The following is an 18160-nucleotide window of genomic DNA, read 5'->3' on the forward strand; positions in this document are numbered from 1 at the left end:
CTCCCTCACCTCTCATGCTTCTTCCCATTTGCCTTTCATCACTGCCACATGGACCAAGTTGGCCACCAGCTGCCTCCCTGTCTGGACACTTACCTGGCCCCATCATAGCAGCGGCTGAGCATGCGGGTGTTGTTGTATTTAGCGTCTCAAGCCCCCAATGGAGCAGGGACTTGCTCTCCCTAGTTTGCTCAGGCCCAGAGTGTCAGGGACTCATCTGATCTCACTCAGAAGACTTACAGCAGAGCTGGGAACTGAACACAGCTCTCCTGAGTCCCAGCCCAATGCCTCATCTACCAGCCTATGGCCGCCTTCCATGCCTTGCCACCAGCCCCGCTAAACCCTCCTCCTTGTCTCCGTCCCCTCTGGGCTTGACTGGTGCGACCCCTTCTGTTTAGCCGCCCCAGACTCCCTCCTGTGCGCATGCCGCTGCCCACTTCCTCACTGGCACCGGGCTAGACAGCCAGCACCAGGGAACTTGGCAGCCAGGAGCTTGCAGAAGGCTCGGTGTGGCTGGCGATGCAATGGAAAAGCAGAGGTGGGCAATAGAAGATTCTCCTACCTGGAGTCAGGAGTGGGCAGAAGCCGGTGTGTATATGGTCCACCCACTTTCTGCTGCCGGTGGCAGAGCTGAAACGGCTGGCTCAGCGTTCCTCAGTAGCACGTGCAAGCACTCGCTCTGCCAGAGCCAAGCCTGGCAGTGAGGGGATGAGGCTGTGCCAGCCAGCAGGGGGCATGTCACAATGGGCAGGTGAGTCACAAGCCAGCCAGTGTGTGACTCCCCAGCCATGGGATGCCCCAGCCCAGACTAGTTCTGGCCTCACAGGGTTTAAGAGCCTGTCCTTCCCCACCGGGGTCATGGGAGGGACCTGTGACAGGTTGGATCACAGAAACCCCCCGGGAGCTGCCACCTGATGTGCCAAGACTACCTCTGCTCCTGTTTTCCCTGCCAGCTCAGGACTCCAGCACCCTGTCTTGCTAAGCTAGACACTCCCGTCTGCTCCAACAAAGACCCAGGGTCTGAATTACTTGCCCCAAAGCTGCAGGTTTACCTGAAAACAGCTCACAGAAGTGTGTTTGTCTTTAGCACTCAGATGCCCAACTCCCAATGGCGTCTAAACCCAAATAAATCCATTTTACCCTGTATAAAGCTTATGCAGGGTAAACTCATAAATTGTTCACCCTCTATAACACTGATAGAGAGAGATGCGCAGTTCTTTGCTCCCCCAGGTATTAATACATACTCTGAGTTAATTAATAGGTAAAAAGTGATTTTATTAAACACAGAAAGTAGGATTTAAGTGGTTCCAAGTAGTAACAGACAGAACAAAGTAAGTCACCAAGCAAAATAAAATAAAATGTGCAAATCTATGTCTAATCAAACACTGAATACGGATAAGATCCTCACCAGTTCCGGAAGGCACCCTTTTACAGACTAATCTCCTTTTAGCCTGGGTCCAGCAATCACTCACATCCCTTTGTTCCAGTTTCCTCCAAGTATCCTGGGGGTGGGGAGGTTCTCTCTTTAGCCAGCTGAAGACAAAATGGAGGGGTCTCCCAGGGGTTTAAATAGACTTTCTCTTGTGGGTGGAGATCCCCCTCCTCACTCCTATGGAAAGTCCAGCTCCAAGATGGAGTCCTGGAGTCACCTGGGCAAGTCACATGTCCATGCATGACTCACAGTCTTTACAGGTAGAAGCCATTGTCCACGTGATATGTAACAGAGATATGTTACATGGCACAGGCAGCACAAAACATATTCCAGCTATGTCCTATTTTCATAAAGACTTATGGGAGGTACCGTCACAGGACCTTCCGCTCCCCACAGTCACAGACGTTAGGCCAGAAGGGACCACTGGGCTCATCTAGTCCCAGCTCGTGCAGACCCCAGGCCAGAGCCCCTCCTCGTATCTATGCAGCTGGAGCCAGGGGGTTCCCCAGATCCCCGAGTGGGAGCATCAGTTCCATCCTGGCTCCTCCTCCTTGTGACAGCGCAGAATGGGGGTTCTTGAACTCTCCTTACCCCCAGCTCCCATTCCCAGCTCACGCGGGTGGCTCTTTGCACCTGCCCAAGCTGCTGGGTGCCTTGGCCATGGGATGTAAAACGGCCCCATCTCTGCTTCCCCTTCCACCACAGCAACAACGCACAAGCGGCTTTAAGAGCAGCCTCCTGCCCCTCCCCACCAGCTGAGTCTCAGGCCTTGCTAGCTGCTCAGTGCCTCCGCAGCCCCAGGAGATGATTGCTGCGGGGGTCTTGTGTGACATTATGAGTCTGATCTAATATCTCACTGAAGAAAAACAGGGCCAGAAAGAGTTAATTAACTCGCAGACTAACCTGACCCAGGGCTGAACTTTAGAAACTGGTTAGGAAGGTGTGTAAATGAATAGAGCTTTGAAATGCGGGTCTGCATTGTTAGAGGTAGAAGGGTAGGTGTTTGCTCAGGTCTTGTGATGTAAGCAAACAAGACTTGTTTATTGCTATGGCTTTAATTTAAAGATCAAAAAAGGAATATTAACATTTAAGGAAGATGCTTGAGTGAAATAGTATTATTTTCTATGTGTCTCTTTGAAGGTTGTGGTAACCCGTATCTGAACTATTTAATGGCTAAATTACCCTGTGTTAATTGCCAGGATGTTTGGGAGAAGGAGCATTAGGCCTATTGTTTTCTCAAGCCAAAAGGCTGCTGGAAATGTATAAGAACCCTAGGACATGATCCTACTTCATCTCAGATCTGCTTTGGGTTTCAAGAGGGGGGAACCTTAAGCCATAAGGATTGAGATCCCCAGTCACTGACTGGAGTCACCCTGAATATGGACATTGGACCATAACCTATGGACTATTTCTAAAAGGACTTTTGGCAACTACAAGCTCACCTCTACTATGTATCTGAACCTCAAGAACTGAATTCAAGTCTGTATGTATATTGGTCTTTTAACCAACACTCTCTCGCTTTTCTTTTGTAATAAACTTTAGCTTAGTTAATAAGAATTGGCTATAGCGTGTATTTTAGGTAAGATCTAGTTATAATTGGACCTGGGTATGTGGCTGATCCTTTGAGATTGGAAGAACCTTTTCTTTTATATGATGAGAGAAGATTTTCAGTAATCATCATCATATCTGACGTGTGTGTCTGGATGGAGGCTTGAGGTTGGTCACTTTAAGGGAACTGCAGTGTTTGAACTTCTGAGTAACCAGTGGGGTATGGTAGAAGCTGTTCTGTGCTGGCTTGGTAAATCTAAGTATTGGAATAACCACCAGCTTCTGGGGTTTGTCTGCCCCGTTCTGTTTGCAGTTCACCCTAATTGAGTGACCTCAGCTGGCTCCCACGGGCAGCACTGTCACATCTTGGCCCAGGGGGAGGCAGTGACTCCTAGAAGCAGGGAGAGCAGCAGCACCATAGATCAGGGAGGTCTGGCAATGCCAGTGGCTGGCTGGGATCTGACAGCCCAGGCACCCAGAGCAGATTGTCAAAGGCCAAACCCCTCTCACCACTGGCTCTGTAGCTCCCCCTTAGGCACCATCCCGTGCCTGTAGATCTTCCACCGTAGGGGCGTGTGCACCCAGGGCACTTGAGTCACAGACATTTGCCAGCAGTACCATGGAGTGATGCCTGCGCCCCCGCTCTCCCCATGTGCTCAGGCACGGGCATCAAAAGGGCACGTCCGCCACCTCCCTCTCCAGTCCTTCACACCTGCATACTGTGGTGAACATCCCCATTTCTACTGAGGCCTCAGGGACAAGGTCTATGATGAAATGGTTGGGGTTGACCACCCCGCCCCCCCCAATCCCATGTTGCACCCTTACGGCTCGCTGAGGATCCAAACTGACACTCATCGGTTTGAGCCCCTACCTAGCCAGGCCCTGTTCTCTCCCCCGAGGCAGTTGCTGGCCCTGAACCCCTGCAGGTAGCCATGACACACAGGCACTCAGGGCTCGAGAGAAGGGCTATCGCCGGCTGAAAGACCCCTGCCTGCATGGTGGGGATCGAGGCCACTTTGCCAGCAGGTGCCCCCCAAGTCCTGGGCTATGGTGAGTCTGGGGAGATGGGAGGATTCAGCCTCATGAGAGGAGATGTGGCTGGACAGAATGGCAGAATTGGGTCTCCGAGCAGACACTAGAAACTGCCTAACACCGGGCAGGGGTCTGGGGCTGGGAGATGTGTAGGGTACAGAGCACAGCACCCCTAACGCCGAGCAGGGGGGTTGGGGCTGGGGATGTGTCAGGTATGGAGTGCAGCACCCCCTAATACTGGGCAGCAGGGCTGGGAGATGCGGGGTGTAGGGTACAGAGCACAGCACCTCTAATGCTGGGCAGCAGGGCTGGGAGATGCGGGGTGTAGGGTACAGAGCACAGCGCCTCTAATGCTGGGCAGCAGGGCTGGGAGATGCGGGGTGTAGGGTACAGAGCACAGTGCTCGCTAACGCTGGGCCGGGGGGCTCAGGCTGAGGATGGGTAGGGTACCGAGTGCCACGGAGTGTGGGGGAGACAAGGCCCTGCACCTCAGGCTTCCTGTGATTCACCATGACTCTCAGCCAGCCAGTAAAACAGAAGGTTTATTTAGACGACAGGAACACAGTCCAAGACAGGTCTTGCAGGTTCAGACAACAGGACCCCCTCAGTTAGGTCCCTCTTGGGGCAGGGGGCAGGGAAGCCAGAGCCCCATTGGGAGATCAGAGCCCCATCTGGGCTCCTCTCCATTTTCCCAGCCAGCTCCAAACTGAAACTCCCTCCAGCCTCTCACTTAGCCTCCCCCCGGCTCCTCTCCCACCCTTTGTCCAGTTCCCGGGCAGAGGTGTCACCTGGCCTCCAACCCCCTTCCAGGGTTCTTATGTTACCTGCTCAGGTATCCTCCCTCAAGGAAAGTCTCCCATCCCCCAATGCAGACAGTCCCAGCAAAACTCCCCTGCAACCTTCCCAGGCCAACACTCCCCACTCAGCATTCAAAGAACACATTAAGAACATTCCCGGTTCGACACACAGGGCACAGCACCCCCTAATGCAGGTGAGCTGGGGAGAGGCTGGAGAGCACGTGGGCCTAGCCCCATGGGGGGATCAGCCTGTGCAATCAGCTGTGCCCAGGTGTAGTGCTCGGGGCTGGATCCAGCTGTGCCATGGGCTAGCACTGCAGGCCTCCCTGTGCTGAGTGGAGGTGCGGGGCAGGTAGTAGATCCCTGGCCCAGGCTTGTAATCCTGGGTCTCTTTCTGAACACCCCGGCTCAGGACTTCGGACGTTGGCTTCACATCTCCCTCATCCCCTCCCACCAGGCCGTGCAACAACCACGACGTCTTCTCTCGCCTCACCAGCAACCAGAGCCAGGGCTCCGCCCTGGACAAGTAAGAGCCTCACGGGGGAAGGAGCGGGTGGGAAGGTGAATCCAGGGCCGGCTCTAGGTTTTTTGCCGTCTCAAGGAAAAAGGAATTTGGCTGCCCCCGTCCCAGCCCTGGGCTCTCCCCCCCCCTACATGCACCCCCTTCTGCCCCAGCGTTGGGCTCTCCCTGTCCCCCTACCCCACCCCATCCACACCCTCTGCTGCACCAGCGCTGGGCTCTCCCCCCCCGCACCTCTTTCTGCCCCAGCCCTGGGGTCTCCCCATCCCCCCTACCCCACCCCACCCACACTCCCTGCTGCCCCAGCCCTGGGCTCTCCACCACCAGTGCTGACCCCACTCTCTCCTCCCTCGGCTCCAGCAGGCCCGGCGCTGGCAGGGTCGAGGGACGCAGTGGGGCTCCCGGGCTGTGCCTCAGCCCAGGGTCCCTCCAGCCAGGGCTCCCGCCTCCAGGACCGGCCGGGACCCAGGAGGGCAGAGCGTGGGGACTGCCCCGGCAGGGGGCTGAGGAACCAGGGCAGGGTAGCCCCAGAGAGCAGAGCCCCAGAGAGCGGGACGCGGGCCCCACATGGCAGCGCCCTGCCCTCTACGGTCCTGCTGCTTCTGGCCGCCCTGCCGCAGTCCCTGGGTGGCTCGGGCCGCTTCACTCAGCCCCAGCTGCGGCGCTGGGGGGTGGCCGCCCTGTGGCACCTGCAGGCAGCTCCGTGCGCCCTGCAGGGCAGCCCCCAGCCTGAGTGTCCCCTGCTCGGAGCCCGCCCGGCCCAACCACAAGGTGCGGGTGCTGCTCCCCCAAGACGCGAACCGCAGCGGCCCCAGGGCACCCCCTGCACACGATGCACTGCTGCTGCCAGGGCCGGCTCTAGGCTTTTGCCGCCTGAAGCAGGAAAAAAATGCTGTCCAGAATGCCGCCCCTGAAAATGTGCTGCCCCAAGCACTTGCTTGGTTTGCTGGTGCCTAGAGCCGGCCCTGGGTGAATCTCCAGGGAGCCCAGCCCCAAGAGCAGTGAATGGCAGACAGTGACTCCCATGGCTGGCGCCGGGAATGGCCCCAGAGCTGGCAGTCCCAGCTGGGCCTTCGATGCCCCCTCTACCATCCCCACCCTGCCCTAGGTCCCGGCAGTCCCAGCTGGGCTCTCACCCCCCCGCCGCCCCCAGCCAAGGCAGGGTCTGCAGAGTCCCTGAGCCATTAGCACCAAGAGGGTGTGACCTGCCCCCGGGGGCCTGTCTGGGGAGCCGGCTTCCCCACAGCCTCTGTCTGTGGTTTGCTTTGCTCTGGAGCGCAGGAGCTGGTCCAAGCATAGGCGCCGACTTATATGGGGCTCTGGGGCTTTAGCCCCATGAATAAATCCCAAGCAGGGGCTCTGCCCCACCAATATTTTTTCTCCCCTGCTTGGAGCGCCCCCCGCCGCTGCCGCCGCCGCCGGGGCTGCCCAGAGCCCTTTAAATCCCAGCCGCGGCCGGGAATCAGAGGGCTCTGGGCTGCCTGCTGCAGCGGGAAGCCCAGAGCCCTCTGATTCCCGGCTGCGGCTGGGATTTAAAAGGCTCTGGGCTCCCCGCGGTTGCAGGCAGCCCAGAGCCCTCTGATTCCCGGCGGCGGCTGGGATTTAAAAGGCTCTGGGCTGCCCGCCGCAGCAGACAGCCCAGAGCCCTCTGATTCCCGGCCGCGGCTGGGATTTAAAGGGCTCTGGGCTCCCCGCCGCAGCAGACAGCCCAGAGCCCTCTGATTCCCGGCTGCGGCTGGGATTTAAAAGGCTCTGGGCTCCCGCGTTTGCAGGCAGCCCAGAGCCCTTTAAATCCCAGCCGCGGCTGGGATTTAAAAGGCTCTGCGCTCCCCGCGGTTGCAGGCAGCCCAGAGCCCTTTAAATCCCAGCCGCGGCCGTGAATCAGAGGGCTCTGGGCTGCCGGCTGCAGCGGGAAGCCCAGAGCCCTCTGATTCCCGGCCGCGGCTGGGATTTAAAAGGCTCTGGGCTCCCCGCGGTTGCAGGCAGCCCAGAGCCCTCTGATTCCCGGCGGCGGCTGGGATTTAAAAGGCTCTGGGCTGCCCGCCGCAGCAGACAGCCCAGAGCCCTCTGATTCCCGGCCGCGGCTGGGATTTAAAGGGCTCTGGGCTCCCCGCCGCAGCAGACAGCCCAGAGCCCTCTGATTCCCGGCTGCGGCTGGGATTTAAAAGGCTCTGGGCTCCCCGCGTTTGCAGGCAGCCCAGAGCCCTTTAATTCCCCGCCGCTGCTGGGATTTAAAAGGCTCTGCGCTCCCCGCGGTTGCAGGCAGCCCAGAGCCCTTTAAATCCCAGCCGCGGCCGGGAATCAGAGGGCTCTGGGCTGCCTGCTGCAGCGGGAAGCCCAGAGCCCTCTGATTCCCGGCCGCGGCTGGGATTTAAAGGGCTCTGGGCTCCCCGCCGCAGCAGACAGCCCAGAGCCCTCTGATTCCCGGCTGCGGCTGGGATTTAAAAGGCTCTGGGCTCCCCGCGGTTGCAGGCAGCCCAGAGCCCTTTAAATCCCAGCCGCGGCTGGGATTTAAAAGGCTCTGCGCTCCCCGCGGTTGCAGGCAGCCCAGAGCCCTTTAAATCCCAGCCGCGGCTGGGATTTAAAAGGCTCTGCGCTCCCCGCGGTTGCAGGCAGCCCAGAGCCCTTTAAATCCCAGCCGCGGCTGGGATTTAAAAGGCTCTGCGCTCCCCGCGGTTGCAGGCAGCCCAGAGCCCTTTAAATCCCAGCCGCGGCCGGGAATCAGAGGGCTCTGGGCTGCCTGCTGCAGCGGGAAGCTCAGAGCCCTCTGATTCCCGGCCGCGGCTGGGATTTAAAGGGCTCTGGGCTCCCCGCCGCAGCAGACAGCCCAGAGCCCTCTGATTCCCGGCTGCGGCTGGGATTTAAAAGGCTCTGGGCTCCCCGCGTTTGCAGGCAGCCCAGAGCCCTTTAAATCCCAGCCGCGGCCGGGAATCAGAGGGCTCTTGGCTGCCTGCTGCAGCGGGAAGCTCAGAGCCCTCTGATTCCCGGCCGCGGCTGGGATTTAAAGGGCTCTGGGCTCCCCGCCGCAGCAGACAGCCCAGAGCCCTCTGATTCCCGGCTGCGGCTGGGATTTAAAAGGCTCTGGGCTCCCCGCGTTTGCAGGCAGCCCAGAGCCCTTTAAATCCCAGCCGCGGCTGGGATTTAAAAGGCTCTGCGCTCCCCGCGGTTGCAGGCAGCCCAGAGCCCTTTAAATCCCAGCCGCGGCTGGGATTTAAAAGGCTCTGCGCTCCCCGCGGTTGCAGGCAGCCCAGAGTCCTCTGACTCCCAGCCGGGGCTGGGATTTAAAGGGCTCTGGGATCCCCGCGGCTGCCAGCAGCCCAGAGCCCTTTGAATCCCAGCCTCTGTCCGCTGATTGCCCCCTCCCCAGACCCCTGCCCCAACTGCCCCCCAGAACCTCCACCCCCTATCTAAGCCCCACTGGTCCTTGTTCCCCAATTACCCCCTCCCGAGATCCCTGCCCCTAACTGCCCCTTGGGACCTCAGCCCCTATCTAAGCCTCCCTTCTCCTTGTCCCCAACTGCCCCCTCCTGAGACCCCACCCAACTTCCCCCCCCCAGGACCGCACCCCCTACCTGTCCCCTGATAAACCTTAGACTCCCATGCCTATCCAATTGCTGCCTGTCCCCTGACTGCCCCTTCGAACCTCTGCCCCATCCAACTCCCCCTGCTCCTTGTCCCTTGACTGCCCCCCGGAACTCCCTACCTCTTCACCAACCCCCAAACCGCTTACTGTGCCACTCAGACCAGCGTGTCTGGCTCCGTGCAGCTCCAGACAGTTGCTGCCATGCTCCCCCATGGAGCCCACAGCCCTCTCCCACCCCCAGCACCTGCCTTCCAGATTTGAACACCTCAAAATTCAGGAGTGCTCAAGCTCGGTTTGGGCAGCTTTTACTTCATTTCTCCCAAATCAGTTTCCCCTGCAAGGTGCCAACTGAAGGTGTTGGAGAACAGAGAGATCAGGTGGCCTCCTAATGCCTGGAAAAGAGACAAAGGCCGGAGGAGGAAGTGTCAGTGCCTGTGCGGACTTCTGGGAAGTGCACGGTGTGGAAGGGGATGCTGTGATGCTTTGGAACATCTCCATACAAAGCCAGTCAGGACTCTGGGGGAGCCTCCTCTCTCGGAGCATACTGTCTCCAGGGCAAGAAGTTTACACCTTCCTGGGTCTGACCTCGGCGCATTCAGCATGCCCTTCCACATCATGCACTTTCCAAAGTGAGTCTGCCCAGGCTGGTCCTGGGGCAACCAGAGGTCGCTGCACCCCAACTCTGCAGTCAGATGTGACTCTCAGCCAGACAGTAAAACAGAAGGTTTATTAGATGACGGGAACACAGTTTAAACAGAGCTTGTTGGTACAGAAAACAGAACCCCTCTGTCAGGTCCATCTTGGGGGGTAGGGAGCCCAGAACCAAGTTCTGGGTCTCTCCCCATTTCCCCAGCCAGCTCCAAACTGACACTCCCTCCTCTGGCCTCTGTGTCTCTTCTGGACAAGGAGGCCACCTGATCTCTTTGTCCCCAACACCTTCAGTTGGCATCTTGCAGGGGAAACTGAGGCACCCACACAGTAGTCAGAGAAAATATTAAGAACATTCCCACTTCATCACAACAGATGCAACAAAATATAATACTGTATATTGAAGTAGGCAAGTGCTGCTTCTGACTTTCCACTTTTAATTGACCCTTGTAATCTTGTGGCACTGACGCGTTGTAGCTTCATTTTATATCGGCTTACAGGGCGGGAGCGGGGGGGCACCACCATTTTGGGCCCCACCAAAAATTATACAAACCTGCCGCCTATGGGTCCAAGAGGTAACTATAGCAGGACCGCTTGGAAATAGTGACCATAATACAATTGCATTCAACATCCCTGTGGTGGGAAGAACACCTCAACTGCCCAACACTGTGGCATTTAATTTCAAAAGGGGGAACTATACAAAAATGAGGGGGTTAGTTAGACAAAAGTTAAAAGGTACAGTGACTAAAGTGAAATCCCTGCAAGTTGCATGGGCCCTTTTTAAAGACACCATAATAGAGGCCCAACTTCAATGTATACCCCAAATTAAGAAAAACAGTAAAAGAACTAAAAAAGAGCCACCATGGCTTAACAACCATGTAAAAGAAGCAGTGAGAGATAAAAAGACTTCCTTTAAAAAGTGGAAGTCAAATCCTAGTGAGGCAAATAGAAAGGAGCACAAACACTGCCAACTTAAGTGCAAGAGTGTAATAAGAAAAGCCAAAGAAGAGTTTGAAGAACGGCTAGCCAAAAACTCCAAAGGTAATAACAAAATGTTTTTTAAGTACATCAGAAGCAGGAAGCCTGCTAAACAACCAGTGGGGCCCCTTGACGATCGAAATACAAAAGGAGTGCTTAAAGACGATAAAGTCATTGCGAAGAAACTAAATGGATTCTTTGCTTCAGTCACGGCTGAGGATGTTAGGGAGATTCCCAAACCTGAGCTGGCTTTTGTAGGTGACAAATCTGAGGAACTGTCACAGATTGAAGTGTCACTAGAGGAGGTTTTGGAATTAATTGATAAACTCAACATTAACAAGTCACCGGGACCAGATGGCATTCACCCAAGAGTTCTGAAAGAACTCAAATGTGAAGTTGCGGAACTATTATCTAAGGTTTGTAACCTGTCCTTTAAATCGGCATCGGTACCCAATGCCTGGAAGTTAGCTAATGTAACGCCAATATTTAAAAAGGGCTCTAGAGGTGATCCCGGCAATTACAGACTGGTAAGTCTAACATCGGTACCGGGCAAATTAGTCAAAACAATAGTTAAGAATAAAATTGTCAGACACATAGGAAAACATAAACCGTTGAGCAATAGTCAACATGGTTTCTGTAAAGGGAAATCGTGTCTTACTAATCTATTAGAGTTCTTTGAAGGGGTCAACAAACAGGTGGACAAGGGGGATCCGGTGGACATAGTGTACTTAGATTTCCAGAAAGCCTTTGACAAGGTCCCTCACCAAAGGCTCTTACGTAAATTAAGCTGTCATGGGATAAAAGGGAAGGTCCTTTCATGGATTGAGAACTGGTTAAAAGACAGGGAACAAAGGGTAGGAATTAATGGTAAATTATCAGAAAGGAGAGGGGTAACTAGTGGCGTTCCCCAAGGGTCAGTCCTGGGACCAATCCTATTCAATTTATTCATAAATGATCTGGAGAAAGGGGTAAACAATGAGGTGGCAAAGTTTGCAGATGATACTAAACTGCTCAAGATAGTTAAGTCCAAAGCAGATTGTGAAGAACTTCAAAAAGATCTCACAAAACTAAGTGATTGGGCAACAAAATGGCAAATGAAATTTAATGTGGATAAATGTAAAGTAATGCACATTGGAAAAAATAACCCCAACTATACATACAACATGATGGGGGCTAATTTAGCTACAACGAGTCAGGAAAAAGATCTTGGAGTCATCGTGGATAGTTCTCTGAAGATGTCCACACAGTGTGCAGAGGCGGTCAAAAAAGCAAACAGGATGTTAGGAATCATTAAAAAGGGGATAGAAAACAAGACTGAGAATATATTATTGCCCTTATATAAATCCATGGTACGCCCACATCTCGAATACTGTGTACAGATGTGGTCTCCTCACCTCAAAAAAGATATTCTAGCACTAGAAAAGGTTCAGAAAAAGGCAACTAAAATGATTAGGGGTTTAGAGAGGGTCCCATATGAGGAAAGATTAAAGAGGTTAGGACTCTTCAGCTTGGAAAAGAGAAGCCTAAGGGGGGATATGATAGAGGTATATAAAATCATGAGTGATGTTGAGAAAGTGGATAAGGAAAAGTTATTTACTTATTCCCATAATACAAGAACTAGGGGTCACCAAATGAAATTATTAGGCAGCAGGTTTAAAACAAATAAAAGGAAGTTCTTCTTCACGCAGCGCACAGTCAACTTGTGGAACTCCTTACCTGAGGAGGTTGTGAAGGCGAGGACTATAACAATGTTTAAAAGGGGACTGGATAAATTCATGGTGGCTAAGTCCATAAATGGCTATTAGCTAGGATGGGTAAGAATGGTGTCCCTAGCCTCTGTTCATCAGAGGGTGGAGCTGGATGGCAGGAGAGAGATCACTTGATCATAGCCTGTTAGGTTCACTCCCTCTGGGGCACCTGGCATTGGCCACTGTCGGTAGACAGATACTGGGCTAGATGGACCTTTGGTCTGACCCGGTACGGCCGTTCTTATGTTCTTATGTTCTTATGGAGCCCCACTTGCAGGTCCCGGCAGCCTCGCGGGGTGGGATCTGGCTTTGTCCTGGGTCACCCAGCCAGCGACCCCCTGCTGACACCCTTTCTCTCTCCCACGGAAGGGGCCTCATTAACCCCGTGGGTGGTGCCAGGAGTGCCTGGACGGCCCCCCTGCAGTGCAGTTCCCTGGCGGAGGGACACTCCAAGCCCATTCTCTGTGTGGATGCCACCGACGAGCTGCTCTTCTCCAGATCCAAAGGTGCGCGCCTCGGGGGCGGGCTGGCTGCTGAGCTCTGGGTGTGATTGCTGGGGAGTGAGCCTGTTACCCCAGGGAGTGCCTGAGCCGCCCTGAACTGCAGGGACAGGACACGAGCCTCCTGCTCGGACAGTGCCGGCCTGCCTGAGAGCCCCAAGCCCCACAATGGGCCGGTGCAGTTCTGGCTCCCCCCAGCAGAGGGCAGCCATGCTGCATGAGTCATTAGGCTGAACAGCTGTGTGGTGACATCCCTGAAGCCAGTTGTTGGGGCCTCTGGCCAGCCTCTAGTGGGCCGGTGTTTACCTGGCACTGATAGACCCTTCCTCCCTTGGCAGGTCCGGCGCAGGTGCCAGGGGCTGGGTGGCCCGTGGGGACTGAGCTCCCCTCTCGCCCCTGGGAGCAGGGGGAGGCAGTGACGGGGGGAGCTGTGGGGTTCCTGTGCTGAGGACGGAAAGGTCCTGCAGTGTCATGTGCTCCTGCTTCCTCTCACAGACTGGAGCTGCAAAATGTGGAACCTGGTGACGGGCCAGGAAATCGCCTCGCTGAAGGGCCACCCCAACAATGTGGTGTCCATCAAGTACTGCAACCACTCGGGGCTGGTCTTCACCGTCTCAACCTCCTACATCAAGGTGTGGGACCTCCGGGACTCGGCCAAGTGCGTCTGCACCCTCACGTAGGTACCTGGTGCACGGAGGCTGCTCTGGGGGCCTGACCAAGCTAACCGTGCTGCCCTGCCCGCGTCCTGCACCCAGGGCAGCATTGCAAAGGCCAGGGGGCTGGGCCTGTCTGCAGGGCTGAGTCTAGGAATGCTGCAATGCTGGCTGCTCTAGGCTGGCCTGGCATGCGGAGGCTCTGTGGCTTGGTGCTCTGCTGGGATAGCCTGTCTCTAGGAGCAGTGTCTGTGAGTTTAGTTGTGACGGTTAGCGCCACTACTCAGGGTACCCACTAGGAGGCATAGAGCAAGGAGGTAAGTGTTATATCCTTGGGGGCAGCCGGTTTAGGAAGAAATCACTTGAGGCCAGACAGCAGACAGCTAACAAAACCACCATTTTATTTACAGACTCAGAGAACTCACCCAGCCGGCTGAAGCTGGCTGAGCTATCCCCTAATAATCTAACTCAGTTACCATAGGAACCAAAAACCATGACAACCAAATACACAACAGTAAGGGTCTATGTGAGCAGAAAGCCAGGCTGGCATTCGCCTTCACCCCACCCTCTGTGTGCTGGGTCTCTGAATCGCTGCACGGTGTGAGCGATGGGTTCAAGGAAAGACCCCGACTAGTGACTCTAAGAATCCTCAACTACCACCACTGTTCCTGTCTGATAGAAGGCAGCTCATGCCCTGAATCAAGCAGACGGATCCTTTCCTGAATCTCACTGCACTCCCGGCCTCGCTGGTATTTAACGGCAAGGCATTGCACTGCGATAAAGTAAAATAAAGCCCCTGCCTCACCCAAAATGGTCTCTGGTTGTTCAGCAGACAGAGGGCATTTGGATCACCATGTCCAATCAATTCCCACATTCTGAGGAATGTTCCAGGCAGCCACAGCCAGAACCTGATTGACCTAGGGGGAAATCGGAAAACTGAAAGGGAGGAAATGGAGGTCATGGAGCCTCTACTAGCTCTTTGGCGCAGCCCCAGCCTCCAATACTGCTGCAATTGTCTAGAGATCAAAGAACTGGTTGACGGGACCATTTATTGCCTTCCAGCAGAACAATACAGAAGAGCTCTGTTAAGGACTCTGGCTCCCTCCTCTCTGGGCTGGGAATGGAGAAAGGAAGGCTGTCACTGTGCTGTCTTTAGCTGCCTGGGAAGTGCTCAGAGGCTGCAGTAGTGGGAGTCAGAGAGAAGGATGCACCAGAGGGTGTTATACATAGCCAGGCGTTTGCAATCCATGGGTGGGTCAGAGAGGTGACTCCATTACTCCTGTCAGCCTGCGGCAGTCATAGATTTAAATTAACAGACATGTCCTATCTCCTAGAACTGGAAGAGACCTTGAAAGGTTGTTGAGTCCAGCCCCATGCCTTCACTAGCAGGACCAAGTACTGATTTTTGCCCCAGATGGTCCCCTCAAGAATTGAACACACAACCCTGGATATAGCAGGCCGATGCTCAAACCACTGAGCTATCTCTCCTCCCACAGCACCTGCTAAGTCCTGCTGAACCCAACTAGTGGTTGGGAAAGGATCCTGGGGCAGAAAGGGTGATCTACACCATGCATCTGACCCTGCATGATGTCCCAGGCAGGGGCAACTGCGGTTCCTTGAACCACCCTGGGAGGCAGCTGGGCTTCATGATGTAAAGGCAGAATTGATGTTCCCCATTTGGGCCCATGTATCCTCCCTCCCCTGCCTCCACATCCCAGAGCAGTGGCTCCACCAATGAGACCGTCCTCTGGAGCGAAGGAGGTGCCGGAGCTGACTCCTCTCCGGACAGCATGGCTCCGCTGTGGCTATGAGCTCAAAGGACCGCTGATGACCCCTCTGTTTTTTTTTTTTTTCAAAATGAAAAAGCAAAATGTTTTAATTCCCTAGTTGTTTAGCTTTGTTTGAATGTTGTTCCCACCACCCCCCCCCCCCGCCTGTTTTTTCCCTGAAACAAAAATTCGGAGGAATTTACAGGACTCCACTAAGTGTTTTGAATATGATGGGGGAGCTGCATTTTCCAGTGGCAAATGGTGTCATTGGCAGGCTGGTACCTGGATTCCTCCTTCTCTTACCCAGAATGAGCGACTGACTATTTCCTGGCCCGGTCTCGCAAACTCTTTTTTCCGTCACCACATGCCAGAGCCTTGGCGCCCTCCTCTCCCTCCCTGACCGCATCAGTACTGCAGCCTCTGGATCCTCCCTCCCACACCCCGCACTGTCTCCAGGCCACAGACTCCTCCGCACTTGGGATCTGAGGGCTGGGGGGCGGGGGGGAGGCAGCTTTTAATGAAGTGGCTCTAGGACTGGTAAAAGGAACTGGGTGAGAGTCCTGGAGACCAAAGCTCCCTGGTCTTCCACAGCTTGGCCTGGCAGGGACACTGGGCTGGCCTCACCTCTTCTCCCCAGGTACCTCAGCCCTAGCCTGGAGAGCCCACAGCTGGGCTTGAAAGGGGAGTTCACGTTTCCAAGGCCCATTTTCCATGGCCTCTCTGGAAGGTGGTTCCATGGTGGGGATGCCTGGCCACTGCACTGAGTCCTACCAAATTCATTTCAGGTATGGGTCACCACAAAGTTGCAACTTCTGGTACCTCCTAACCTGGGGCAAAAGGCTCCACAGACTATTGGTGGTTCCTCAAGCCATGTGCTTCTGTGGCATTCAGGCGTTTGGAAGTGATGGCTTTCTCCAGGAGAGGGATGAAGGACTGCATCCAATGGCCAGACCCTCAGCTGGGGAAGCTCCATGGAAGGCAGCTGAGCTACTTTAAATTACACCCGCTGGGGGGGTCTAATCTTTACTTCTTAACACCCATGGAAGGACATGGGCTGGATGGGATGTTCTACCAAAGCAAACCTCCTTGTGATGAGTGACCCACTCCATCTGTCCCCATTGCACTTGCCAGTCACATGGCCAGAAGCTCCAGGGATGACATGAGGAGTCCGGTGGCACCTTAAAGACTAACAGATTTATTTGCGCATAAACTTTCTTGGATAAAAAACCCACTTCTTCAGATGCATAGAGTGAAAATTGCAGATGCAGGCATAAATATACTGACACATGAAGAGAAGGGAGTTACCTTACAAGTGGAGAACCAGTATTAACAAGGCCAATACAATCAAGGTGGATGTGGTCCACTCCCAATAATTGATGGGGAGGTATCAATTCCAGGAGAGGGGAAAGTTGCTTTTGTAATGAGCTAGCCACTTCCAGTCCTTATTCAAGCCCAAATTAATGGTGTTAAATTTGCAAATGAATTTTAGTTCTGCAGTTTCTCTTTGAAGTCTGTTTCTAAAGTTTTTTGTGTTGAAGGATGGCTACTTTTAAATCTGTTATAGAATGTCCAGGGAGACTGAAGTGCTCTCCTACTGGCTTTTGTATGTTACTATTCCTGATATCCGATTTGTGTCCATTTATTCTTTTACATAGAGACTGTCCGGTTTGTCCAATGTACATGGCAGAGGAGCATTGCTGGCCCCTGATGGCATATATCGTCTTAGTAGATGTGCAGGTGAATGAGTCCCTGATGGTGTGGCTGATGTGGTTGGGTCCTATGATGGTGTTGCTAGAGTAGATATGGGGGCAGAGCAGGCAACAAGGTTTGTTATAGGGAATGGTTCCTGGGTTAGTGTTTCTGTGTTGCGGTAAGTATTTGCTTCAGGTTGGGGGGCTGTCTGTAAGTGAGGACTGGCCTGCCTGCCCTCCCGGGTCTGTGAGAGTGAGGGATCATTTTCCAGGATGAGTTGTAGATCATTGATGATGTGCTGGAGAGGTTTTAGCTGGGGTCTGTATGTGATGGCCAGTGGTGTTCTGATATTTTCCTTGTTGGGCCTGTCCTGTATCTATCTCTAGGGACACTTGTTTTCTGTTTCCCTGCTGCATGCTAGAGTTTGGGTTACCTGCCCTCCTTGGCAAGTGATGGGGTCTTGGCTTGTCCTACCAGGGATCCACAGGCATTTCCATTGCCTATCCAGCACTGTGACGACATCCTGGTCACTTCAGAGCATTACTGACTCCTAAGGCGAGGTGGACTGTGGTGAAACAAGGATCAATGGACCCAGGGAGGGACAGTTTAGGGGAGACAAGGATGGGAATGGGCTGGGGAATGGCTGCATAGAGCTGGCCCTGGGACATTGGAGTCAGGATGTGGGTGCATTGCCAGAGCTAAGGGATGGCGGCGGGAGAATCTGGGGCTGTGGTGTGGGTAGGGATTGAGGGGCATGGGCAGAGCTCAGGAGGTGGGGGGGACAGTTGGGGTGGAACCCAGGTTGGGATAGCAGTGGGTGATGGGTCGTGCTTTTGGGGAATCAGCAGAGCTGGGCTGAGAGAGCTGGTTGAGGTGATGCTTGCTCAGCCTGGTAACTGTCTCCCCCTTTCATTCTCTCTGGGCCTTGGGGATCAGGTGGTGTGAGAGGCGGGAGCACGGTGCATGTAGGGGAGGCCAGTACTGGGAAGAGAACGCTGGCTATTGCCAGTCTGGGGATCCTTTGCAATATCTGAGCATGCTGACCAATTCACCAGGCCGGCGGGGAAGCAAATGGTGCTGGAATTCACATGGGGATGGATCCAGGATATGCTGAGGCATCCTTCTGGGCAGCTAACTGCCTGTGATGATCTGTTTCCTTTGGACGTGTGCCTGGGGCTCTTAGGCAATGTTTTCCTTGGGTCTAGTGATATTTAACCAATGCTTTGTGCAACAGCCTCTTTCGGAGAGGTTGGGCAATATCAG

The 18160-nt window shown here is 54.6% G+C and overlaps 2 protein-coding genes across 10 annotated transcripts in view; one reads left to right on the forward strand and one right to left on the reverse strand.

Annotated features, from left to right (window-relative positions):
* Positions 1-745, reverse strand: part of LOC123369342 (maestro heat-like repeat-containing protein family member 7) — a 1253347-nt gene extending 1252602 nt beyond the window's left edge. For 5 of the 9 annotated variants that reach the window (XM_045014828.1, XM_045014827.1, XM_045014829.1 and 2 more), the window contains exon 1: positions 560-745. The gene's annotated coding sequence lies outside the window, so the exon portion shown is untranslated. The remainder of the gene's footprint in view (positions 1-559) is intronic. The other 4 variants (XM_045014826.1, XM_045014824.1, XM_045014822.1 and 1 more) reach the window with 1 other exon arrangement.
* LOC123369059 (kinesin-like protein KIF21B) lies at positions 741-15033 on the forward strand. Its single transcript, XM_045014426.1, has 5 exons — positions 741-748; positions 5219-5332; positions 12653-12789; positions 13279-13459; positions 14933-15033. The coding sequence occupies exons 1-5, from the start codon at positions 741-743 to the stop codon at positions 14940-14942; spliced, it is 450 nt and encodes a 149-aa protein (XP_044870361.1). The 3' UTR covers positions 14943-15033.
* The last annotated feature ends 3127 nt before the right edge of the window (positions 15034-18160 follow it).

The sequence above is a fragment of the Mauremys mutica genome, chromosome 4 (genome assembly GCF_020497125.1).
Source record: "Mauremys mutica isolate MM-2020 ecotype Southern chromosome 4, ASM2049712v1, whole genome shotgun sequence".
In the NCBI taxonomy this organism is placed as follows: domain Eukaryota; kingdom Metazoa; phylum Chordata; order Testudines; family Geoemydidae; genus Mauremys; species Mauremys mutica.